Below are 27,536 nucleotides of genomic sequence, written 5' to 3' on the forward strand. Positions count from 1 at the left end.
AAAGAATTAGAGAAGGCAAATCATGGTTTTCGATACTTATGAATTTTAAATTTGTGGCTTTTAAAGTCTTCTACTTAATACGTCTTTCCCTACTTAGATGATTCACAGCATTTAAGTTACAGTAGCCTAAAGGTGTAGCTTAAAAATAATATGTACTAAGGAAAATACATGCTTTCTTCAGAGAACTCATGTATGAAATGTTCTTTTTCTGTGGAAAAAACGATTCTAAGGAAATTAACTGTACCAGATCCCTAATAATAGCAGCACATTTAATAAGTGATTTTAGCAGCACAGTAATTAAATGAATCAGCATACATGATTTAACTTGTATTTCCTTTTAAAGTTAAAAACATCCTTAACATTTTTTTAAGATCTACTCTCTTAGCAACTTTCAAATATAAAAATACAGTATTATTAACTATAGTTCCTATGCTGTACATTACATCCCCAGAATTTCTTTCTTATATGACTGGTAGTTTGTACCTTTTGACCATCTTCCTTAACATATATTTTTAAAATTAATTAATTTATTTATTTATTTGTGGCTGTGTTGGGTCTTCGTTGCTGTGCGCAGGCTTTCTCTAGTTGCGGCGAGTGGGGGCTACTCTTCATTGCAGTGCGTGGGCTTCTCATTGCGGTGGCTTCTCTTGTTGCAGAGCACGGGCTCTAGGCACACGGGCTTCAGTAGTTGTGGCACGTGGGCTCAGCAGTTGTGGCACATGGGCTTAGTTGCTCCGCGGGATGTGGGATCTTCCCAGACAAGGGCTCGAACCCACGTCCCCTGCACTGGCAGGCAGATTCTTAACCACTGCGCCACCAGGGAAGTCCCCACATATTTTAAGCATGATTACACTCACAATGCTTAGAGGCTATCCTATCTCTGAAGTGTAAGTATGGCAGTTTGAGAAAACCACCAGAGGAGTTCTTTATATTGATAAATTATAATTTCTTCCCCCAGAAATGTTAATGCAAAGCTTCTGGATGGTGTTTTTGAAATTCCTTAATTAATTTCTTTTTTCGTTTCAAAGAGATGCTGGGGTTACTATTAATCTCAAGAGCCAACTGGTGAAGATATTGGCTTGTCCTTTCCTTTTGTTTTTCAAACTCCTTGTATGTCAAGCGTTGGCAAAATGTGAAACCTAAAAAAAAAAAAAAAAAAGTACAATTGGAAAAGCAAGTTAAAAAAAGAAAAACATGAAAATGTACTTATCCAAACTGGCCTTATCCTGGACTTTTTTTCCCCAAAATATGGTAGATAACATTACTTATGCTCATATTCTCTTTGCTTCAGAGTAATATTGTTTCTTTACACATGCTCTATTCTTTAGCAAAACATACACTGTCGTATTTTGCAAACATTATTTTATTTGATTTCCAAAATAAATCCATGAAGTAGGAGAACCAAGGAACTACTATCCTAGTTTCAAGTGGAATACACAGGAATTTAAGTGAAATGGCAAACAAATTGGAGGTGAAGGGGAGAAAAAAGTTTTCCTTGACCTTCTTATGGTCCTTGGCTGGGTCTGAGAAGTAAACTGACAAAGACAGATTAACAGGAGAAAAGCATACAAATGTATTTAGTGTAAGTTTTATGTGACATAAGAGCCTTCATAAGGAAATGAAGACTCAAAGAAACAGACCTATGTACTTTTATGCCAGTTTGCTGAAGAGTGCACAGTCCTGGAGGAACGTGACAGGTTAAGGAGAATGATGTAATCGTAATAAACTGGGGAAAACTTAGCAAGGCCTGTTTGTTCAGATTCTTCTTGGCCTCCCTTTGTCTTTGGAGCTAAGGATACTCCTTTCCTCTGGGTATAAGGAGGGCATCTCTCATATGAGGGTTTTATGGCCAGTTTCAGGGAGGAAGGACAAGGGGGAAGTAGGTCAGAGCGACCCTCCTGCTTCTGCATTTTCTCAAGCTCTTTCAGCTTAAAATATTCAGTATGTCAGGTGCCATATTTTGGGGTAGTGTGTCCCGAACCCTATCAGAAGCATGTACAAAACATGGACAAAGAATTTCATGAACATGAGCAGTGTTTTTTCACTGCTCTGTGAGCTGTCTTAGCATGTACAGTCAACCAATCAACCAAGCCTCTCCCTACGCTGATCTACAGATGGGGATGCCTTAGCCTCCAGACACACCAAAGCAACTCTCAGTCAGGGTAACCTTTGAAATCCTAAAGCCCATTAATATTCGGGGGTTTGCCTATTTTCACTATAAACACAGCTTCACTTAAACACACCTATGGTGACACCTGGAATTACACTGCCTCTGAAAACTTAAAATCCTACACCTAACTCTCTATTCAGAATCTACTGTCCTTCAAATAATAATATAATAATAACTTACGGGACTTCCCTAGTGGTGCAGTGGTTAAGAATCCACCTGCCAATGCAGGGGACATGGGTTCAAGCCCTGGTCCGGGAAGATCCCACATGCCGCGGAGCAACTAAGCCCGTGTGCCACAACTACTGAGCCTGCGCTCTAGAGCCTGCGAGCCACAACCACTGAGCCCACGTGCCACAACTACTGAAGCCCACGTGCCTAGAGCCCGTGCTCCGCAACAAGAGGAGCTACCGCAATGAGAAGCCCACACACCGCAATGAAGAGTAGCCCCTGCTCACAACTAGAGAAAGATGGCACACAGCAACAAAGACCCAACACAGCCAAAAGTAAATAAATAAATTTATAAAAAAAAAAAATAATAGCTTACAATGAGTGCTTACCATATGTCAAACTTTTTGTACCTTTTCTCATTATATCTTCAATGTTCTAAGGTGTAAGTGTGCAGGTATTATTATTATCAGCCCTGCCTTATCGATAAAGAAACAGAAGCTTGGACCACATGGCTGAGCTAGGATCTGAACCTGGGATTGTCCCAGTCCCAGGGTTTGGGGTCCCTATACTATGCCATACTGCCTTTAGCTCTGTCACAACTCTCGTCACTCTCAGAGCGATGTGCCATTTTTCTTTGTTCATCATCTCTTTTTTCCCATCCTGAGTCAGACACATATCTGATCATCTGAACCACTTTCTCACTAATTTGTGTCCTCAATTTTCTTGCACTCCAATCTTTCTGCAACACCTGACAAAGCAAAATTTCAGCCCTTAATCAATGCTTGAATCCACCTTTTACACTTGAACATTCAAGTAAATAAGTGCTGCTGAGAAAATTACACTGTCCAAATTGGCATCACTAAAATTTATAATCTACTTCATCTGGATCCTCAGAATTACTCATCAGTCCATTTATTTGTCTTTTCTCAACTGCTTTTCCCATTCCCTGTCTATTTCAAACTACTCCCTTTTTCTCATGTCATCCATTCAATGGTCCCCCTACAACTCCTCAGACAATAGGGTCTCCTCCTCCTACTTCGTCAAGGAAAATGGATTCATCATTTAATGATCTCCTTCAACTTTCTACCTTGGACCTACACATTTATTTATATCCATACACACTGTCAACTTTACTCTTCATATCCCTCCCCCGTTCGAGGCAAACCCTTGGTCCTGTGCCCTTGAAGACATTTCCTCCTGCCTCCTCCAGGGCCTGGCTCCATCAGTAATCTCTTTTGACCTCTCAGCTGGTCATTATGCTCAAATCTCTGGCTTGATTTAGCATCGCCCCAGTTATTCCCAGCTTCTCTCTTCCCTTGTTATCATAGATCCACTCTTAATCTCTTACCCATTCATTCCTTTTCATCCCACTTGCAACCTGGCTTTTGCCTCTCAAGCTACTAAATCAGCTCTCACTAACTGGCTCCAGAGAGTCCGGAGCAGTCCTGATCTGCTGCCACATGCAATCCTCCTCTTTAAAATGTTACATTTCCTTGGCTTTATGAGAACGACTTCACCTCATTCCCCTTCTAACATTTCTTCTCTGTCTCAGTCATAGGTTCCTCTTTACTCACCCCTTGATGATTAGTGTTCCTTGATGTTTTATCCTGGACCTCTTATATTGCTCAACATACTCTAAATGACCTCAATTTCCACATGCTCCCAGATATTTAGTTTTAGTTCATATCTTTCCCCTGAACTTCAAAATTGCACATCCAGCTGCTCTGCTGAAAATATCAACCAGAATGTCCCACACATATCTTAAATTAAAAGGTCAAAACAGATTCAGTCATTTCACTACACATGTTCCTCTCCTCTGTTTTTCTATCTGAATTGGTGGCAGTCACCTCACCTGGAAACTTGAGAATTATGTTTGAGTCCCCTTTCTCTCGGACCCCCAGATGCAATCAAGTGTTGCCAATTTTACCTCCTAAATATTTCTCAAACCCGTCCCCTCCTCTCCATCCCTCTTGTCTCTGCTACAGTACAGGCCTACATGATTTCTCACTTGGACCATTGTAGTAGTCACCTAACTAAGAACTCTGCTTCCAATCCCCCTGGCCAACCCATTCTCCAAACTGCTGCTAAGCACTATCTAAAATATAAATCTAGCCATATCACTTTTTAAAAAATAAAAAATGCCTCCCCAGCTGCCTAGTGAATTCCTTGGCTGCTAAATGAGGCCCTTCAAGATCTGACATCTATTTCTCTAGTTTCAATTCCTGCCACCGCTCAGCTGTAATTTCTAGCCCGTACCTATTTTTGCTCACAATGTTCCTCCTGTCCAGAATATCTTCCCCTTCTCCACTCCTCTGGTTTAGCTTGCATCTAATTCTTTAAGACTCCTACTAGGTATCATCTCCTCCACAAGCCTAGCCTGATGCCCTCAAACTAGGTCAGGTAATCCTCCTCCTCCAGTCTTCTATAACCTCCTCTGGCTTGACCATATCCCTCTTATATTTTATTATGATTGATTTATAAATGGTTGTCTCTCTCATACATCAATTCTTTCACTGAATTAATTTATTCAACAACTATCTATTGATATCTATAACTACTAAGTGCCAGTTGCTTTTAACATGGAACATAAACTTATTGCAAGCAGGGGCATTATCTTATACATCTTGTATTTTGTGGTGCTTATACAAAGTCTGGCACAGAGTAGATCTTCAAAATGTTTAGTGAATAATTGAATGGATGGATGGATGAATATTTGATATCAGGAACATTTTAAATCAACACATAAATTTCAAGTAATCAATTCAAGCATGCAGAAAAGAGCATACAACACAAAACATAGAGACAATTAAAAAGTTCAATTAAGTTGTATACTGATATAATCTGACAATTTTACTGAATAAGGGATAAACTTCAAGAAGAGACGAGAGTTAAGCTATTTAGGGAAAAATATTATTAGATAACTCTTCACTTTCTAAGTGCTTATAGCACACGGCACAATGCAAAGCACTTATATTCATTATCTCCCTTTAAGGCATATTGTTGAATAAATGTTGGATGGAAATAAATGTTAAAATGCCTACAATTCCTCCATTTTCCTCAAAGCCAAAACTAATGAAAAATTGAATGTGAAAATCTAATATAGTATGGCAGCCAAATGAAGCTTATCTTGAAATTAGTCAGATGAGATCTAATCTAAAAAGATTCCAGATGTTAGGTTCAGAATACTTCGTTAGTATCTCTGTTTAACAGCATCAAACAGACAGGATGCATGTGGCAACAGACCTGTGGCCATATGCCCTATGTTCGAAGAAGGGAATGGGAGGAAATGGCATCTATTAGCTGAGAAATTCCAAATAATCCTGGCAAATAAATGTATGCCCTACTCTATGAATACTTTTCTAGAAATTAGTAATGCCTTCGAAAACTTTGTTTTTTTAAGGAAGAAATGTTACCTACATTTCTAGTTGGTCAAGTTACATAATCTAAGTTTCAGTTCTTACCTATAGAATGGGGTAATAATAATGCCTACATAATAGGTTATTTTGTAGAATAATTTCATAAATGCATGTTAGTGCTCAGCACAGTCTGACACCAAGTAGGGTTTAATATTAGTGTCAATTAATATTAAACATCAATAGTACTTAATATTTAAATAATAATATAATTTAAATATAGTATCTATGATTTATAACAATGTTATATTATTATTATTTTTTTAAATTATGAAATCTCATTTTGAGTTTTTTTTAATATATAAATTTATTTATTTATTTATTTATTTATTTATTTATTTATTTATTTATGGCTGAGTTGGATCTTTGTTGCTGCGTGTGGGCTTTCTCTAGTTGTGGCGAGCGGGGGCTACTCTTCGTTGCGGTGCGCGGGCTTCTCATTGCGGTGGCTTCTCTTGTTGCGGAGCACAGGCTCTAGGTGCACGGCTTCAGTAGTTGCGGCTCGCGGGCTCTAGAGTGCAGGCTCAGTAGTTGTGGCGCATGGGCTTAGTTGCTCCATGGCATATGGGATCTTCCCGGGCCAGGGCTCAAACCCGTGTCCCGTGCATTGGCAGGTGGATCCTTAACCACTGTGCCACCAGGGGAGCCCCCAATGTTATATTATTAATATAAATACTAAATATTTAACAACTACGAGGTAGATACTGTTATTCTCATTTTGGAGATGAGGAAGGTGAGGCACAAAGAGGTTAAATAATTTGCCCAGGCAATTTGGCCCTAGCACCCAAAGTTATACCTATTACTTTATTTTGTCTCTCACATGACAATCTTAGGAAATTTGAATTTTAAATATTTTATGGTTTAAAGAAATTAAAAATTAAGGAATCAGATCAATTGCCACAAGACATGGAGCAAAAAGAATCATGGAGCCTTTTCAACTGGGTAGGGGGAAGGGTTTAAGCTTCTCCTCTATAAAAACTTTGTCATTTCCTAGAAAAGAGGAGCAAAAGAGAGAGAGAATGAAAAACAGGAGAAAGAAAAACAGTGTGCACAGGAGCAAGGAAGCAGGCAGGTGGGTAATAAATGGAGGGGAAGGTGAGACCTGGGAGCAGCAATGAGATATAGTAAGTGTTTACCTTTTTAGAAGAAAGGTAATCAAACAAAGAGCTTCCAAAAAGAACTAGAGAAGAACTTGCTCTGGAGATATTAAAAAATAACCTTAATGTAACCACCTTTTATAGCATTATATATTTATTACATACTCACCCTTGGCTCCTTTCCAACTTATGTGGCTATAACAGTCACTTAATGATAAAGAAAGAATAAGACTTTATCAATACCTGATATAGCATCTGGATCTTCTCCATGTAGAAGCTTCTTAAGTTTCTTACTAACCAGATCCAATAAAGCAACTGGTGTCTACATAAAAACAGATATTTTCAAATTTTTAATATGAATTTTTTTCTAGCCAGTAATCCAATATAGAAAAAAACAAACCTCAATATTTTTGACCAATGCATAGGGGAAGAGGATTGCAGATGGGGAGAGGGGGCGGGTAGCAGAAGGCCTCTGAATTATGAAGGGTATAAATACTTGAAATTCTTTTTTAGAATTCTTAAAATTCTATATTCTACTCCCACATATGTAGTATATCTGAAACTAGATTAACCAATCATTAGTGCAATGTTCTCTTCTAATAATAAAAATTATTTGTACTTCCATAACAGCACTGGTCTAAATAATCTTCCATTGTAATTACATGATCCATATGTAAATAGTAGCTCTAAAATACATAATAATATCATTCTCTTAAAATGGATAAATACTCCTTTTCCAGTTTTGGTTATACAAAGGAAATCCCAGATTATAACATGTATCTGGGGGAAATAATTCCTCAGCTAATATTGTTACAGAGGGCACCCCCTAGACCTACCAATGTTGAACCTCATATCCACATAGTTCCTTCATCTTGAGCCCCAGGGTACCTTTCCATGAGCTTCTATTGTCCTGAAAATTTACAAACATGAAGCCATCCCCATAAATTCATTCTGTCATTCAACAAAAATTTAGTGAATGATTTCTATGTTCCAGGACAGTTCTAGGTGAAGAATAAGCAGATCTAGTCTGAACTCACAGAATTTACATTCTCATGTGAGAGAAAGACAATTTCAAAAAATCAGCAAATACATAATATAGTTTCAGGTAATGATAAGTGCCATTAAGAAAGCATAAAGCAGGATAAGAAGCTAGAATGAAGAAGATGGGTAGCTATCTCAGTAAGGGAAGGCTTCTGTCTTACTGAGAGGGTATCATTTTGAGCAGAGGCCTGAAATGATGTGAAGGAGTGAGCCATAAAAAGATTTGGGAGAAAATGTTCCAGACATACAGTAGACAACACAGGTAAAGCCCTTTAACAGGAAAAAGCTTGGCATGCTCGAGATCCCCTATTATAAATACCCACGTCTCAATCTCCCTGAAATACTTCATTCCCTAATCTCCAGAAACCAGTCATCGGAGCCCCTTCTCCCTGCTTCCTGAATCCCATACCCCCACTTCCTCCAGCCCACATCAAGTTCCTTTTCTCCCTTTGTGTCCTGCCACAATATTTGAACCAGAATGTTTCTTTACGACACTGCTAGTTCTGACATGAGGGGGAGGTGAAAAATGAAAAAAATCCTTTCTAACTTCTCAACCATATGTAGGAAAGAGGAGAATTCATTTACCTAGAGGAGGAGGCAGGGTGAGAAAGAAGAAAGTGGAGAGGCTAAGTGGTAAGGAAGAGGAAGGGAGAGAAGATGTTCTCTCTAAATTCCTGGTTGGAATCTGGGACCCGTTTCACAACTAAGCTATAAACATGAATTTTGGTTTAGTGACTGTAGGATTAAACATGTAACCTGAGCCCTAATCTCCCTTTATTATATTTTTTGATGAAAAACTAGGTGCAGAATAACAACTTTTTTTTTTAAAGTTATTACTAATCATGTGGTTTTATTTATTTATTTATTTATTTATTTATTTATTTATTTATTTATGGCTGTGTTGGGTCTTCGTTTCTGTGCGAGGGCTTTCTCCAGTTGTGGCAAGCGGGGGCCACTCTTCATCGCGGTGCACGGGCCTCTCACTATCGCGGCCTCTCTTGTTGGGGAGCACAGGCTCCAGATGCGCAGGCTCAGTAATTGTGGCTCACGGGCCTAGTTGCTCCGCGGCATGTGGGATCTTCCCAGACCAGGGCTCGAACCCGTGTCCCCTGCATTGGCAGGCAGATTCTCAACCACTGCGCCACCAGGGAAGCCCCAACTTTTTTTTTTTAACATCTTTATTGGAGTATAACTGCTTTACAATGGTGTGTTAGTTTCTGCTGTATAACAAAGTGAATCAGCTATACATATACATACATCCCCATATCTCCTCCCTCTTGCATCTCCCTCCCACCCTCCCTATTCCACCCCTCTAGGTGGTCACAAAGCACCAAGCTGATCTCCCTGTGCTATGCGGCTGCTTCCCAGTAGCTATCGGTTTTACATTTGGTAGTGTATATATGTCCATGCCACTCTCTCACTTCATCCCAGCTTACCCTTCCCCCTCCCTGTATCCTCAAGTCCATTCTCTATGTCTGTGTATTAATTCCTGTCCTGCCCCTAGGTTCTTCAGAACCTTTTTTTTTTTTAAGATTCCATGTGTATGTGTTAGCATACGGTATTTGTTTTTCTCTGTCTTACTTCATGCTGTATGACAGACTCTAGGTCCATCCACCTCACTACATATAACTCAATTTCGTTTCTTTTTTGGCTAATATTCCGTTGTATATATATGTCACATCTTCTTTATCCATTCATCTGTCGATGGACACTTAGCTTGCTTCCATGTCCTGGCTATTGTAAATAGAGCTGCAATGAACGTTGTGGTACATGACTCTTTTTGAATTATGGTTTTCTCAGGGTATATGCCCAGTAGTGGGATTGCTGCATCCTGTGGTAGTTCTATTTTTAGTTTTTTAAGGAACCTCCATACTGTTCTCTATAGTGCCTGTATCAATTTACATTCCCACCAACAATGCGAGAGGGTTCCCTTTTCTCCACAACCTCTCCAGCATTTATTGTTTGTAGATTTTTTGATGATGGTCATTCTGACCGGTGTGAGGTGATACCTCATTGTAGTTTGGATTTGCATTTCTCTAATGATTAGTGATGATGAGCATCCTTTCATGTGTCTGTTGGCAATCTGTATATCTTCTTTGGAGAAACGTCTATTTAGGTCTTCTGCCCATTTTTGGATTGGGTTGTTTGATTTTTTGATATTGAGCTGCATAAGCTGCTTGTATATTTTGAAGATTAATCCTTTGTCAGTTGCTTTGTTGGCAAATATTTTCTCCCATTCTGAGGGTTGTCTTTTCGTCTTGTTTATGGTTTCCTTTGCTGTGCAAAAGCTTTTAAGTTTCATTAGGTCCCATTTGTTTATTTTTGTTTTTATTTCCATTTCTCTAAGAGGTGGGTCAAAAAGTATCTTGCTGTGACTTATGTCATAGAGGGTTCTGCCTATGTTTTCCTCTAAGAGGTTTATAGTGTCCATTCTTACACTTAGGTCCTTAATCCATTTTGAGTTTATTTTTGTGTATGGTGTTAGAGAGTGATGTAACTTCATTCTTTTACATGTAGCTGTCCAGTTTCCCCAGCACCACTTATTGAAGAGGCTGTCTTTTCTCCATTGTATATTCTTGCCTCCTTTGTCATAAATTAGTTGACCATATGTGTGTGGGTTTGTCTCTGGGCTTTCTATCCTGTTCCATGGATCTATATTTCTGCTTTTGTGCTAGTATCATACTGTCTTGATTACTTAGCTTTTTAGTATAGTCTGAAGTCCGGGAGTCTGATTCCTCCAGCTCCATTTTTCTTTCTCAAGATTGCTTTGGCTATTTGGGTTCTTTTGTGTTTCCATACAAATTGTGAAATTTTTTGTTCTAGTTCTGTGAAAAATGCCATTGGTAGTTAGATACGGATTGCAATGAATCTGTAGATTGCTTTGGGTAGTATAGTCATTTTCACAATGTTGATTCTTCCAATCTAAGAACATGGTATAGCTCTCCATCTGTTTGTATCATCTTTAATTTCTTTCATCAGTGTCTTACAGTTTTCTGCATACAGGTCTTTTGTCTCCTTAGGTAGGTTTATTCCCAGGTATTTTATTCTTTTTGTTGCAGTGGTAAATGGGAGTGTTTCCTTAATTTCTCTTTCAGATTTTTCATCATTAGTGTAGAGGAATGCAAGAGATTTCTGTGCATTAATGTTGTATCCTGCTACTTTACCAAATTCATTGATTAGCTCTAGCAGTTTTCTGGTAGCATCTTTAGGATTCTCTATGTATAGCATCATGTCATCTGCACACAGTGACAGCTTTACTTCTTCTTTTCCGATTTGGATTCCTTTTATTTCTTTTTTCTTCTCTGATTGCTGTGGCTAAAACTTCCAAAACTATGTTGAATAATAGTGGTGAGCGTGGGCAACCTTGTCTTGTTCCTGATCTTAGTGTAAATGGTTTCAGTTGTTCACCATTGAGGACGATGTTGGCTGTGGGTTTGTCATATATGGCTTTTATTATGTTGAGGTAAGTTCCCTCTATGCCCCCTTCTGGAGGGTTTTTATCATAAATGGGTGTTGAATTTTGTTGAAAGATTTTTCTGCGTCTATTGAGATGATCATATGGTTTTTCTCCTTCAGTTTGTTAATATGGCTTATCACATTGATTGATTTGCATATATTGAAGAATCCTTGCATTTCTGGGATAAACCCCACTTGATCATGGTGTATGATCCTTTTTATGTGCCGTTGACTTCTGTTTGCTAGTATTTTGTTGAGGATTTTTGTATCTATGTTCATCAGTGATATTGGCCTGTAGTTTTCTTTCTTTGTGACATCTTTGTCTGGTTTTGGTATCAGGGTGATGGTGGCCTCATAGAATGAGTTTGGGAGTGTTCCTTCCTCTGCAAATTTTTGGAAGAGTTTGAGAAGGATAGGTGTTAGCTCTTCTCTAAATGTTTGATAGAATATGCCTGTGATCCCATCTGATCCTGGAATTTGTTTGTTGGAAGATTTTTAATCACAGTCTCAATTTCAGTGCTTGTGATTGGTCTGTTTATATTTTCTATTTCTTCCTGGTTCAGTCTCGGAAGGTTGTGCTTTCCTAAGAATTTGTCCATTTCTTCCAGGTTGTCCATTTTATTGGCATACAGTTGGTTGTAGTAATCTCTCATGATCCTTTGTATTTCTGCAGTGTCAGCTGTTACTTCTCCTTTTTCATTTGTAATTCTATTGATTTGAGTCTTCTCCCTTTTTTTCTTGATGAGTGTGGCTAATGGTTTATCAATTTTGTGTATATCCTCAAAGAACTAGCTTTTAGTTTTATTGATCTTTGCTATCATTTCCTTTGTTTCTTTTTCATTTATTTCTGATCTGATCTTTATGATTTATTTCCTTCTGCTGACTTTGGGGTTTTTTTGTTCTTCTTCCTCTAATTGCTTTCAGTGTAAGGTTAGGTTGTTTATTTCAGATTTTTCTTATTTCTTGAGGTAGGACTGTATTGCTATACACTTCCCTCTTAGAACTGCTTTTGCTGCATCCCAGAGGTTTTGGGTTGTCGTGTTTTCATTGTCCTTTGTTTCTAGGTATTTTTTGATTTCCTCTTTGATTTCGTCAGTGATCTCTTGGTTATTTAGTAGCATATTGTTTAGCCTCCATGTGTTCGTATTTTTTACAGATTTTTTCCTGTAATTGATACCTAATCTCATTGTGTTGTTTTTGGAAAAGATACTTGATACTATTTCAATTTTCTTAAATTTATCAAGGCTTGATTTGTGACCCAAGATATGATCTATCCTGGAGAATATTCCATGAGCACTTGAGAAGAAAGTGTATTCTGTTGTTTTTGGATGGAATATCCTATAAATATCAATTAAGTCCATCTTGTTTATTGTATCATTTAAAGCTTGTGTTTCCTTATTTATTTTCATTTTGGATGATCTGTCCATTGGTGAAAGTGGGGTGTTAAAGTCCCCTACTATGGTTGTGTTACTGTCGATTTCCCCTTTTATGGCTGTTAGCATTTGCTTTATGTATTGAGGTGCTGCTACGCTGGGTGCATAAATATTTACAATTGTTATATCTTCTTCTTGGGTCGATCCCTTGATCATTATGTAGTGTCCTTCTTTGTCTCTTGTAATAGTCTTTATTTTAAAGTCTATTTTGTCTGACATGAGAATTCCTACTCCAGCTTTCTTTTGATTTCCATTTGCATGGAGTATCTTTTTCCATCCCCTCACTTTCAGTCTGTATGTGTCCCTAGGTCTGAAGTGGGTCTCTTGTAGACAGCATATATACGGGTCTTAACAACTGACTTTTAAATGAGCTTTTAGAATATATTTCATTCAAAATTCATAAATGGGGGACTGCTTCTACTGTATACAGTTAGTACCAACTTCTTCTCTAAAATAATGGAAAAGTAACTTCAGTTAATATTGACAGAACTCTTACAAAATTCAAACCAATATGTTTCTAATGACATGAGATAAATTTTTTACACAAAAAAATTAAGAAGGGAACAATTCTTTATAGAGGCTTTGGAGAAATAATGCCACTAAAAGTAACACTGTCTGGTATTAAAATATACTAGTGAGGCTAAGAAATAATCTTTTTCTAAGACCTTTCAAAATATATCAACAATCTGACAATATCTTAGTAACTTATTTGCTACTCCTCTGTTTCAAGTCACCATATCTCTTGCCCAGGTTATTACAACAGCCTCCTAAAAGGTTCTCCTGCTTTTACCTTTGCCCCTCTGTAATCTGTTCTCAAGACAAAAGCCAGAGTAATTTTCATAAATATCAGTCAGATGAGGCCACCGTTGTGATCAAAACCTTTCATGATTCCCCATTTTATTCCAAAGAGAAGCAAAGTCTCTCCAGTGGCCTACATGGGCCCCCATATCTCTCACCTCATCTCACAACACTCTCCCACCTGCTCACCACTTCCTTGCTGTTCCTCAGCACCCAGGCATGCATCACCTTCAAGGCCTCTGCTCTAGGAACCATTTTCTCTGCCCCAAACCACTTACTCCCACCCTCATGGCCATTTGGTTGACTCCTCCCCCTTCCAGTCTCTGCTCAAATCTCATTTTCTCAGTGAGCCTAACCTTGGCCACGCTGTTTAATAGTGTAAGCTCCTACTAACCTCCACCGTGGCACCCCAAAATCCCCTTAAACTGCTCTTTTTTTTCTATTGCATTTATTGCCTTCTAGCAAACTATATGATGATGATTTATTGTGTGTATTTTTTTTTACTGTCTGGGTTCCTCACTTGGACATAAGCGCCTCAAGGGCCTGCATTCTTGTGTTTTGTTTGCTAATGTATTCCAAGCACCTAAAACAGTGTCTGGCACAGAGAAATAGGTTGAAGAAATTAATCAATGTACTTGCAAATATCAACACTGTTTTAATTCTGCTTTCTTCTCTTTAGCGGGTGTGGGGAAAGAGCATTCCTTCAAACTTTGTACATTATAGGTACTCAGTAAATTATTTATTAAGTGAATGATTTGCTTTTTGTCTGACACAAGTAGCTTAGTAATAAATGTGCCCAGGCAAAATGCCAGATACCTTGAAGAGCTCAGAGTGGAACTCCAGTAGAAACAAGACTAGTTGTTCTGCCCGTACTCTTAATAATGATTTGGATTGCAAAACTGCTTTGGCAAGAGTTTTCAGGACCACCGTTTTGTTATCAAACTGTAAACAGAAAGAGTAACATTAACTTGAATCATTTTTATTTAAAAAAAATAGCAGAAGATTGTAGAAGTGTTATTGCAATTTTTTTCACCTGTTTTTGTAATTTGTAGGCATTGGGTTCTGATGCAATCACCATAAAAGTGAGTAGCCGTCGTAATTCTTCTCTAACGTTGGGCAACAACAATCTTAGATATAGTTGTGTTGCTTCAAGTGCTTCTGTTCTTTTCTCATTTTCTGTTACATGGGTTACAAAGAAGACAAAGCAAGGGACAAAAAAAAAAAACCGAGATTATAGTACGTAGCAGTCAATTAAAATGCTATGATACTGTATTTGGTTTGCAGATTCATTTTTACACTTGAAAGTTTTTATTAGGAAATATTTCAAACACACAGGAAATTATCTATATAATATGCCAAACACCTGCATAATTATTTCCAGCATTGTCAAACAGTAATTTGTTTTTAACATGAAATTATATGGCCACCTACAGAGCTAAAAAAGAGACATGATGTGTCACTCAATTTTTATTTTGCTAAAAGGTCACCAAATTAATACAATATTTCCAGATACCTCAATTCTCTAATCCTCTAGTACTATATCAAAATGTTTCTTAGAATGTCCCTGTGATAGAATTACCTTAGATCTAATTGCTATACTACAGTATTACATTTGATAGTACAATTTACATGGCAGGCCAAGTGAATTGAAAAAAGATTCCATGAAGTACTTTGACATCATAGAAGAAAAATATTAAAATGCAGTACTCATATAATACATAAAATTTTCTGCAACTTGTATTATTGAAACAGATTATGCAAAAAAACTGAAGTTTAAACATCTCTTACCTAAAAGTTCTATAATTCCTGAATGAATATCAAAATACTCATCAGTTAATAAGCAATCTCTCTCTTGATTATAATATTTTACTATGACATCAAAGAGTAACTTCTTCTGTGTATTCAATCTTGTCTCTTCATTTCTGTTTTGTACTAACTGCTGGCTGACAGTAACTATTAGCTGGTCAGGGAAATATTCCAAGCATTCAATTGCTGCATTAAGCCAGTTATCAATCCTGGAGGTAAAAAACAAAATAAAATAAATCAATGGTTAACGTTTCCATTTAACTGCCTAAAACATTGTTTGATAAAACAATAAAATCTAGTTTATAATTAACCAAATCTAAAGAAGAAACTAGTTTTGAGAATCTTTTTAATAATTTTTGCTGGATGACTGAAGGAGTAAATGAGAGGGAATAGCTTTTCTCCTCACCACATACCACCACACCTTTCTGTACCTTTACTTTCAAGGAATTAAAATATTTGTGGGCCACCTTTTCATTATTTGTTTCTAACTTTGTTAAATTTTGTTCAGAGGAGTTCATCTGTACTGTTCCATTCCACTGGTGTTTCCTCTCCCCTTTCCCACTCTGATCATTAGGTGCATATGGTTCTATCACTATTTGAAAATAAGATACCAAATATTTCCCCCATTAAGATGCACTGTTTATCCCACCACACACTGTTTTCCCCTTTTTTATCTCCCGACCTCAATAACATAAGCAACTTAGGATCCTTTCACTCCTCCCTCCCTTCAGTGATGATTTTGGAAGGCCTTTAATTCCCCCTTCTCCTCCACCTTCCCCACCCCCAGGTTTTGCTGAGATAGGTTAGTATTTATCATAATTTCCCTTAATACTATGTCCTTCTTTTTTGATATCTTATTTAGCACTTATATTTTGTACATTCTCACACAGTCTTACCATATCAACTTCGAATATGTTGTGTGCACATGTGTGTTTGTATGCATGCACATATGTGGGTACAAAATTAGGGAGAAGAGAAAATAGTGAGAGCGCACAGACCAAAGTTCATTGCCTACCAATATTTCCTTTCCTCTTCATCTGTCTCCACCTTGGGGTTCTGGTTATTTCTTTGTAGTCAGATTAAAATCTTTCCTCAAATATTTTCCTAGGAGGGGGTTCCTGAGTGATATATTCTATGAATTCTCGGTGATCCTCAAGTATCTTTCCTTCTTCCCTCCTCTTCTCTTTCCCCTTCCATTTCCTTTTTTCTCCCCACCCCCACCAAGCCCTGTTGAATGGAATATATTGCCTAACATGTGTGACTTATTATCGTCTAGCTCCTAGTGTTGCAGATGAAAAAATTAAAGACAGTTGGATTGCATTTCTCTTGCAGATAACCTACACTTTCCACTTGGAAGCTCATAAAGGCTGACTAGCTGCTGTCTGTTTCCTGCAGAGGCATCTAAAAAATCCTGTTTCTTTGCTGGTGTCCCTATATTCTCCCTGACTCAGGGGCTGGGGAAGACTCATTTGCTGGGTCTTTCTCGGCCTGTTGAATTAGGAGCAAACATGTCATGTGCAAATAGGACAATGGTTGACTATCTAAGTGGGTTCACAGGTCTCTGATCATCAAGCTCTTTGTAGGATCTGAAGCTTTCTGGTTCTCAGGTTTGGAGTCTGATGTTCTTTTCTTGTTTGGCCCATGTGGGAGAAAGCATCGTATCAGTTCTCTTTGCTGGAATCTCAACAGTACCCAAGGTCTTATACTTATGGTTCCTAGCAACTGATTTATGATAGGGCTTATTTCATTGGACTGTAATGTTTTGTTTCATGAATGTCTCCCCTACTAGACTGAGGATTCTCTTAAAGCAGGAATAAATAAACTGGTAGAAACCATGATGGTTGTTACTTTACGTTTATAAAACGGAAATAATAGAACTTTGAAAAAACACTCAGGGCTGGTGCAGGGAAAGAATGATGGACAAATCATGCCTGAACTCATATGAATGAAACCACTCAGATTTCCAATAATCTTCTCACAGGTCATAACCAGTGACTTTCTATTTTAGATCAAATGAGAATTCACAGTGATTAATTTTTAAATCAATGATGGTGTCTGCTCATACATATGAATATGTTCTCACACCTTAAAATACCAAGGGCAAAATATATGAAAAAACATTTTAGTTATAAATTGACAATAAAAATGGTCACTCACTCAAGTAGACATAAGCTTGGAATAACCTCTCTGTCGAGGCAAGTGTTTGAGATAACAAGATCTTCCTCTTTACTTAATTGGAGATTTTGTGTTTTAACTGGAGGCTCCAAAATATTTTCTAAGAATGGAATGTGAGTCAGTTGAAGAATACGTAGCAATGTTTGTTGTTTCCAAACATCTTCCACAGCTTAGAAAGAAAAATAATATAACTATCATACTAATAAATAACATATACATATTCAACCAGTATCATAGAATTCTTCCATTTCTAGTAATACAACAGAAAAGCTACATAATAGAATGGATTGTTAGGATAATTTAAATTTGCTAAATTAAAATTTTTCTTTTCAAGATTGACCTTTAAATGGACATCAGGGTTATGAGCCATATTGATTTTATTTTCGGCTAATTATAAAGTGATATTGGGCTTCCCTGGTGGCGCAGTGGTTGAGAATCTGCCTGCCAATGCAGGGGACACGGGTTCGAGCCCTGGTCTGGGAAGATCCCACATGCCGCGGAGCAACTGGGCCCGTGAGCCACAACTACTGAGCCTGAGCGTCTGGAGCCTCTGCTCCGCAACAAGAGAGGCCGCGATAGTGAGAGGCCCGCGCACCGCGATGAAGAGTGGCCCCCACTCGCCGCAACTGGAGAAAGCCCTCACACAGAAACGAAGACCCAACACAGCCAAAAATAAACATAATAAATATAAAGTGATATTATCTAGCTTTTAAGGTGATCAATAGGTTAATTCCAGATATATAAAAAAACTACTGGTCCTGCTTATAAATTATTTTGATGATTGGAGAGAATGAGATTACTAATTATTTATAATTTTATTCAAAGCAGAGATAATTGTAGTTAAATTGCTTTTAAATAAAAATACAGTATTAGGTTAATTTTAACTTGGGTTTCTGGTCATTCATGTTAAGAGTTAATAAAGTTTTTCATTATCCTAATTATCAGATCATCATTAATATTTTGTTTTTCCTTTAAATGAAACAAAATTACAAAAGCAACAGCTATAGTAAATCTTTTGTGGAGCTTTACTGCCAGTAGCCTACGTATTAAATTTGGACCATAGTCATGATTTGTTTGATTATAAAGTATTTTGAATAGAATTAACTTGTATAAAAATGGGAGATTTCATATAAAATTCTGGGTTTCAAGCTTCTCTTTAAAAATATCTTAAGAGGGCTTCCCTGGTGGCGCAGTGGTTAAGAATCCACCTGCCAATGCAGGAGACACGGGTTCGAGCCCTGGTCCGAGAAGATCCCACATGCCGCGTAGCAACTAAGCCTGTGCGTCACAACTACTGAAGCCTGTGCTCTAGAGCCTGTGAACCACAACTACTGAGCCCGTGTGCCACAACTACTGAAGCCCTCGCACCTAGAGCCCGTTCTCCGCAACAAGAGAGGCCACCGCAGTGAGAAGCCTGCGCACCACAACGAAGAGCAGACCCCTGTTCGCCGCAACTAGAGAAAGCCCACAAGCAGCAACAAAGACGCAAAGCAGCCAAAAATAAACAAACAAATAAATAAGAAAAAACAATCTTAAAATCTCATGACACTGGGCTTGAATTAATGCCTGACCAAAGTTAGCTGATATGAATTAGTGGCTACCTTATTTGCATTGGCATATCATTTCCAGCTCACCACAAACCCCATCACTTCCTACTGTATCCCAGACAGTGAAGTTGAGTGTCAGCTACCATATTCATGGTATTGTCCTGTTGGTTTTGTTACAGTAGAAATTAATTTCCCTATAGTTATATCTCTTCCTTAAGTGGGAAAAGGAAAAATAGCCAAGAGGGCCCTACATTTCAAGCAAAACAACAATTTTTTCTGCACGTTTGAAAATGAAGTACTCACCTGCTCTCCAATCTGCCTGGCTCCTAAAGGCATCTGAGTTTACTACTTCTGTGTTATTGGCCCCAAATAAATCAAATTAACAATCTTTTAGTAAAGACTTGAGATCATAAGTAGCCTCTAATCAATCAGTCCACATTTGTCGATACCAACCTTTGGGCACAGCACTGAACGAGGTGCTAGAAAAAGATACATATATAAAAATAGTGGCCCTTCAGCAGCCACGCCCTATGTAAGGAGGTAAGGATAGCCACATATGAAATGGATGAAGGCAAATTTTATCAAGTCACCAAGAAGTATGAATAGATATATTATGAATACATCCAAAAGTGGAAACAAGACTATTCTTAGCAATAGCATCAAGACAGAACATTCATTTACTCAAATATTTATTGAGACCTGTTTTGTATTAGGCACTGTTCTAGGTTCCAGGGATACAGTGGTAACCAAAACAGGCAAAATCCTGGCCTTAATGGAGCTTATATTCTAGTGGGGAGAGGGAGGCAGGCAATAAATAAACAAACAAAAAGTGAAATATGTGGTGTGTCAGCTAATAGTAAGTTTTATGGAGAGAAATTAAGCAAAAAAGGAGATTAGACTACATTAGGGGGTTAGTGTTGCAATTTTAAATAAGATGTGTGGGAATTATCATTGGAAAGATGATATTTGAGCAAAGACCTGAAAGTGAGGGAGCAGAGAAATGTGCATGTCTAGAACATACTAGCCAAGTGCAGAGATGATAAATAGAATAGCTAGCTCTGTGTGAGGAAATTAGACTCAAGAAGGATACTGTGGCCACACATATAGTCCCCACCGTCATCTTAATGGAGCACTTCATACTCAATGATCACTGTGCTGAGTGAAGGGGATCCAAGGGGATAGACTCTACATTTGAAGAGCATACAATCCATCCAGCGTTTAGCATAGCCTACACACACACACACACACACACACACGTGCATGCACATGCACATATGCACATATATGTACATATGAGTGTATGTGTATAGACGCATAAATAAAAAGAAAATATTTATAAAAGGAGGCGGCTGTCTGTGAGCCATTCATCCACTAAATGTAACCTTCCAACAGCTAAGCACTGGGCCATTCAACAGGGATACAACAGTGAACAAGGCAAGGACTGTCCCTGTCTAAGTACCGCACACTCCAGTGGGAAATAAAGACACGTAAACAGGCAATTTCATTCAGTGTGTAAATGTTTTGGTGGGAGAAGTACAGTGTGTTCAGTAGGAATCAAACTTTGTTTCAGCTGAGGAAACCTTTGAACAAACATATTCTTCTGGAAGTCAGGTAAAACAGATTAATAGTGGAATTGCTCTAGCTGATATTGGCATTCCCCTGAGACCTACCCCACAGAGGTGAGGTGAGGGAGAGGTTCTGCACCTTTAGAACCCCTCACATTTCTAAAACAACACACATATATTTCAAAAATATTAGTCATTATACTATCAGTAAGAAACACCTGTAAAAAATAAATCTCAGCAAAGGTGGTTCACCTTAACTCTACTAGTCACACAAATACAAATTTGCAAAAAGCCTGCAGTCCTGGGACTGCATTGCTTTACCACTGCTGGCAGATTTTTCAACTCAATTCAAGTGAAGTTGGTTTCTCAGTTCTTTGGGAATTAAGAAATGACCTTTCTCAAAAAAAAAAGAGAAACTCCATACTTTTATTTCTTGGCTAAAATGTATATAGGTGTGTTGCCAACTGCATACCTTTAACCAGCCATATTTTTCCAAATAGAAAGTGGCTTAAATTTTCTTGTTGGCCAGCTAATTATTTAATCTTATAAAACCAGATAGCTTTATATCTGAGGCGGTGGCTTTTGTGCTTGAGGATCATAGAAGAATCAGATTTCAGTGGATAATAACAACAACAAAAACTCCTTTCATGCCTGATTTGTTAGAGTTTAGAGACATTTCCAAATGCACTTTCTCCAAAAAGTTTTGGTATGAAAATGTAAATTCCAAAAAAGTTAACTTTTTTTAACTCATTAAGTACAAGAACAACCAGCCAATTTTAAAGTTAATTCTCTTTTGCAAGCCTTTTTACAAAACAAAAAACAAACAAAAAGCCTACCCTAGCAGATTCAAGACTTTGGAACATAAAGAGATTTCCTATTAGTAATTTATTAAAGACTACGTCTCTCAAAACTATGTTTTATTAGAGAGAACTAAAATAGTTTTTTGTGTTTCTCTGTTCTGAAGGCTGACACATTCAGTTGCGACAAAGAGCAAACATACCAACTAAGAGCAAACATACCAACTAAACATAACTTCAGTTGTACCCATTTTATAATTTACAATACCTTGTTGCAACAATAATGATAAAACACTGGGTAAAAGTATGGAAATCTAGGTCTGAATCTTGATGCCATTAGTTAACTGTGGAAACTTGGCAAATTATCTAAATTCTCTGAGTCTCAGTTTCCTTGTCTATAAAATAAACAATATAAACTAAATTAAGTCTAAAGTAAAGCAGTGGTTCCAAGACTTGGCTGATTTTTGTTTTAACATAATGTCTCCTTTTTTAGGGAATTCCTTGGCGGTCCAGTGGTTAGGACTCGGTGCTTTCACTGCTGTGGCCTGGGTTCAATCCCTGGTGGGGGAACTAAGATACTGCAAGACGCACAATGTGGCCAAAAAAACCAAAAAACAAAAAACTCCTTTTTTAAAAAGCAAAACTTAATAGTTATTGTTGTGTGACTTACTGTTTAAAATCTCTGGCTAAACACACTAGTCTTAAAACTAAAGAAATTCCTGTTTTCACCTAACATCTTTTTGTTAAATATGTTACTCATAAGAGTATATAAAAGTATATGTATCATTTAAAGAGTTTGGGAGATAGATGCAAGAAAGGGAAGAGGCCTAAAACCCTGTTTTCCTTTGTAGAAAATTACTAGATGTCCCTAAAACTGAAAAAGCATGAAGTAGCAGTATAAGCATGACATTTAGAGACGTGAGATACATTTACAACACACATGAATTACAGTTTATATGAATTATAAATGGTTGTCTCTGGAGAGGGGGAAATGGGTGAGAGGAGAAGGGTAGGGAATTATTATTTTTTAGTAACAAAACCTGTAGGACTATTTGAATGTTTTACATTATGTGCATGTATAACAAAGATAAAAATTAAAATGTTTAAAAAAGTACATAAGAGTGCCAGCTTTCCTTCCCTACCATGTCTTATTTATTTATTTATCCTTCTGAGTCTCAGTTTCCCAAACTATAAAACGGAAGTTTTACCCCTCACTTTACAGGGCTATTGTAAAATTACAGACAATAAATATAAAATGCATAACAAATTGCCTGGCCCAGAGAAAGGCCCAATAAATGAAAATTACTTTTATGAGCATCTTTACCGATAAATTATATCCATCTTTAGTTAGAAATTTCTAGAAGTACCCTATATCCTCACGGGAAAATGATGAGACAAGTTTTTCTTTTTCATTTGTAATAGGTAAAAACTGAACTTTTGTTGGCTCCTCTTCTTCAGCCTGTCCTCTAAATATTAATCTTTCTCGGAGTCTTCTTCTAATCCCTCTTCTTTTCTCACTCTGCACCCTTTCTTTGGGCACCGTGCATTTCCCTTATCACACTTATCCTAGTTATTGTTGATAACCTTTGCTCCTCCAGTGTGCAAATCATGCTTGTCTTACTTCCATCATGGTTTGACCACATGCAGTAAAGCGTGTAACCATTTATGAATTGTGTATGCATCCCTCCTAATTGCCCTGGGTATGGGGCTCTTCTTTCAACTGTTAAGTTGCCTTATAAGGACAAAACCACAAGTAGATGAAGTTAATGGTAAAGAGAATTAGAGCAATAGGTAGCCTAGCTAGTTTGTTCTGAAAGGCAAAGAGTAGGGAGATGTTTGGGAGGAGCTTATACAATGGGCAAAGGATATGCTAATAAGAAGGTGGTCTTGCATTATAAATAACAAGGACTGGTAATGAGTTTGCATGTTTTTTTTCTGGTAGTAAGGACTGTAGCACCTCCAGTTAACCTGATCATGGTCATTGTAAAAAAAATACACTAAATGTTATTGGATCTACATTGCCTTACCCGTCTTGTCTGATGCAATCACTATGTAGAAGGAAACTCTTTCGGGGAGAGGAGTAGAGAGTCAGTATGCCAAACACACTACTTCTATTGTATCTGAAAAGTCAGTTCTTGGAGACAGTAAAAAGATCAGTGGTTGCCAGGGGGGTAATGGGGAGGGAAGGAGGAACAGGTGAAGTACAGAGCATTTTCAGGGCAGTGAAACTATTCTGTATGCTACTATAATGGTGGATACAGTCATCATACATTTGTCAAAACCCACATAATATACACCACCAAGAGTGAATACTAATGTAAATCGTGGGCTTTGGGTGATAATGATATATCAATGTAGGTCCATGGATTATAACAAATAACCACTCCAGTGCAGGAGGTTGACAGTGGGGGAGGTTGGGTATGTGTGGGGGGCAGGGGGCACATGGGAACTCTCTGTACTTTCTATTCAATTTTTCTGTGAACCTAAAACTGTTCCAAAAAGTAAGGTCTATTTAAAAAAGTCAGCTCTTCTTACAAAGTTCAGAAAAAAATAATGAAAACTGAAATTACCTTCTTTTGAAAGTGGAAGAACAGGTTTGTCAACTGTGATGTTTGGAGGTAAAGCCAGAGTCCCACTCATTGTATCAATAAGTTCCTCAATTCTTTCCTCACCAATCTCTTGTGCTAGAGGATTTGAAATCACTTTGCCTTCTGGTCTGTTAAGAAATAATATGTGAATTTTTCCATTACATACAGGACCAAAATTTCAAATATGCATTTTAATTTACTTATTAAAACTTATTTATACATTTCCTATTTCCAAAAAAGATGTCAGGCAGCTTACAATAAAAGATACAAGTAATAAATGTATTAAATAACAGAATATCACCAGAAGAGGATGTTAGGATTGTAAATAAACAGAAAAAAATATATGTTAATTCTAAGGTTATCATGGCTGCTGTAACAGAGTAGAAAATTTTTGCTCTAGTTTCGTTTCCATAACTTTGGCTTTATCTACTTTGGCTAAGTCATGTTTCAAAAATTAGGAAGCATATAATTCATCAGAGGAGATAAAGTTTTTCCTGGTACAAATTCTGAAATATTTATGTGATCATGTCCTCCATAACAGTTTTAGAGCAAATGCAGAAAAGATTAATTTTTACATGGCTATTTCTTTTACTGACTTCTGAAAAAAACAGAAAGCATAATATTCAAGGTTTGCTCAATGAAGACTGTTCTGCCAGCAACTAAAAACAATATATTACAGTATCTTGGTTAACACTAACCTTAAAGATTCCTTTGCTTTTATTTCATCATTTAACCCAGTCTCAGAATCCTTTTTTCTTTTGCAAAAAACATAAGATGATTTATTCCCTAGAAACCTGTAGAGACTATTGTTTGAATCCTCAAATTCCAATTCCTTTTCGTTTTTGAATAGCTTCATTCCTACTGGTTCAAATACTTTATGGTTCATTAGAACTTGACAAAGACGAACTCCTTTAAGACGAGAGATATCATTACTACTCAGGCACATATTTTGCATAAGATGACTTAGTACTACATCAACAGCATCAGAACCAGTAAAACAGTCTTTGTATGTTCGTAAATGATGCCTCCTTCTTTTTATTTCCACTTGAGTCTGAAGGGAGTGAATAATACCATCCCATAGCTGAGTAGCTTGAAAAGGACCAGAGCATCCTGAAAAAAAAAAATTAAACATATGTTTCTAACAAATTTAGATTACACAAAAATATGTAAGTTTTTTTGTTTTGGCAACCTTATGCTTTTTTATGGCATATCTGCTAACAATGCCTTTCTTAAGTTTCTTCTCTTCCCATCTTGTGTAAACTATAATATGTTTACTAAGTTTGCACATGTTCGTCTGCCAATAAAATCAGAGTAAACCTAGGAACTTGCTTTACTCATATGAAATATACTACTATGTGAATTTATACATCCTAATGTTACATGCTTAATAACTAGCTAGACTTAGTCTTGAAGAATATTATTTCAGGCTACATTTAAAAGGAATGTACACACACGTTGGAGTCTTGATTATTACAGAGATGTGGCTTCACCAGACTCTGCTTTTCCTTTCTTCTTTTTGCCTTTTTGAACAATGACAAGCATTGCATGAAAGAAATCTATGGCAAAGAGCTGAAAAAACTAATCAATTTATCTGCCAGCTGTTCTTCTTGAAAAATAAAAGTTTGTGAGGAATAATGAAAATCTGAAAACAATGAAAATGTCCAGTGCCTGGGGAATAGTTAAGTAAATTATGGAATAGCCTTATTATGGGATATTAAGCAGCCATTAGGAAGAATGACATTTATAGCATGGAAGGATTTCATTAAGTAGTAAAAACAAAAAAACCAATGAGGTTGGGCAGAACAATTTATATACTATCATCCTAGTTATATAAAAATGAATTCCCAACCTACATACAAATATATGTAAATAGAAAAGTCTGGAAGGATAAACCTCAAAGTAACGTTTAGGAAATAGGTGTAATGAAAGGATACTCACTTTTTATATACATATTTCTAGTTTTTATAACGTACATATATAATTTTTTCAATTAATTGGAGACAGTAAAATTTTAAAATTGAGATATAATTCACATTCCACAAAATTCACCCTTTTAAAGCATACAATTCAATGGTTTTTAGGTACATTCACAAAGCTGTGCAGCTATCTCTATTATCTAACTCCAGACCATTTGATCACTTCAAAAAGAAACCCATACACACATATACACTCTTGATACTATGTATAAAATAGATAACTAATGAGAGTATACTGTATAGCACAGGAAACTCTACTTATTGCACTGTGGTGACCTAAATGGGAAGGAAATCCAAAAAAGAGGGGATATATGTATATGTATAGCTGATTCATTTTGCTGTACAGTAGAAACTAACGCAACATTGGAAAGCAACTATACTTCAATAAACATTAATAATAAAAAAAAAAAGAAACCCATACAGTTAGCAATCACTGCTCATTCCCCTCTACCCCAGTAAATTTTTATTAAAATTTTTTTAATAAGATAAGGGAATACGTTGAAACATCTAGAATGTTGTTTCTAGATTTTCGTTGTTGTTGTTAGAATCTGAGAATTTAAGCTCTTTCTTCCTGTGACTATGAATAACTGGAGACAGGATGTCCAACTTTACATAATGGTCTGATGTTTAGGACAGAAATAAGAGCCCATCACCTTCAAATGCCTTCTGTAACAGAAGCTGTCTGTCTGTCTGTCCTTGAACTATTGGCCCGAGACACTGTGGACAGTGCATAGACAGGAGTAGGGCGTGGAGGGTGAGGAGTGGAAAAGGGGAGAGGTTGAGGAGGGAGTAGAGACTGGGTTAGGGTAGGGTGGGGTGGATAAAGCTAGGAGTCTATGAGCGGAGGAGACAAGGGTATTTTCCATCTGCCTCTCTAAGCGTCATTAAACAAGTAGGCTAGGTTAAAGAAATAGTCCTCGTGCTCAAGGACTTGCCATCTAGTACTTTTAACCCCTTGTTGTTCTAAGTGTAGCCCGCTGACCAGCAGCAGTGGCATCATCTGGGAACTTATTAGAAACGCAGAATATCAGACCCTACTCTTGAATCCAAACTGCATTTTAACAAAGTTCCCAAATGATCTGTGTGTATATTAAAGTTTGAGAAGCACCGCTTTCCAGGACTCCCCAAGGAGAGTAGCTCCTGAAAAGGCCCAGTGCCCGTTCAGCGGGACTGAGAGAGCAGGTGGGCCGGGAAAGGGGTGGGTCCAGGAAAGGGGCGGGCCCCAGAGGCCTGAGGCGCAAAGTCCAAAACGCCCGCTCCCCTCAGCCGTCCCCCGCTTCGGTAAACATTTGGTTAGGATCTAAAGGGGTACCTGTCCTCCTTTTCCGGCAGAAAACATCTCTAGGGCTCACGAAACTCGACACGCTCCGCCCTGGGCCGGGAAGCTGGCTCTGGCTGCCAAGGCTACGGAACCGCGGAGTCAAAAGAACCGCCATAAGCTCGTCCACCGGGCTCCTCCCCCGGCCTGTAACCCCGCCCCCTCCCTGTTCTCGGGAGGCGGAGGCC

General features: G+C 37.6%; 1 protein-coding gene across 2 annotated transcripts; it reads right to left on the bottom strand.

The window, feature by feature from the left end:
* Positions 1 to 389: 389 nt before the first annotated feature.
* DEPDC4 (DEP domain containing 4) lies at positions 390 to 27,483 on the bottom strand. Of its 2 annotated transcripts, none has more exons than XM_068560722.1 (9): positions 27,343 to 27,483; positions 24,753 to 25,164; positions 24,037 to 24,182; positions 17,540 to 17,726; positions 15,365 to 15,591; positions 14,610 to 14,752; positions 14,393 to 14,518; positions 7,092 to 7,170; positions 390 to 1,139 (listed from the first exon to the last, which is right to left on the bottom strand). In XM_068560722.1, the coding sequence occupies exons 1-9, from the start codon at positions 27,464 to 27,466 to the stop codon at positions 964 to 966; spliced, it is 1,620 nt and encodes a 539-aa protein (XP_068416823.1). In that variant the 5' UTR covers positions 27,467 to 27,483; the 3' UTR covers positions 390 to 963. The 2 variants fall into 2 exon arrangements, with proteins under 2 accessions (XP_068416823.1, XP_068416824.1); XM_068560723.1 differs by lacking the exon at positions 27,343 to 27,483 and adding an exon at positions 26,684 to 26,780.
* Positions 27,484 to 27,536: the final 53 nt, after the last annotated feature.

This window comes from Eschrichtius robustus, chromosome 13 (genome assembly GCF_028021215.1).
Source record: "Eschrichtius robustus isolate mEscRob2 chromosome 13, mEscRob2.pri, whole genome shotgun sequence".
NCBI lineage: Eukaryota > Metazoa > Chordata > Mammalia > Artiodactyla > Eschrichtiidae > Eschrichtius > Eschrichtius robustus.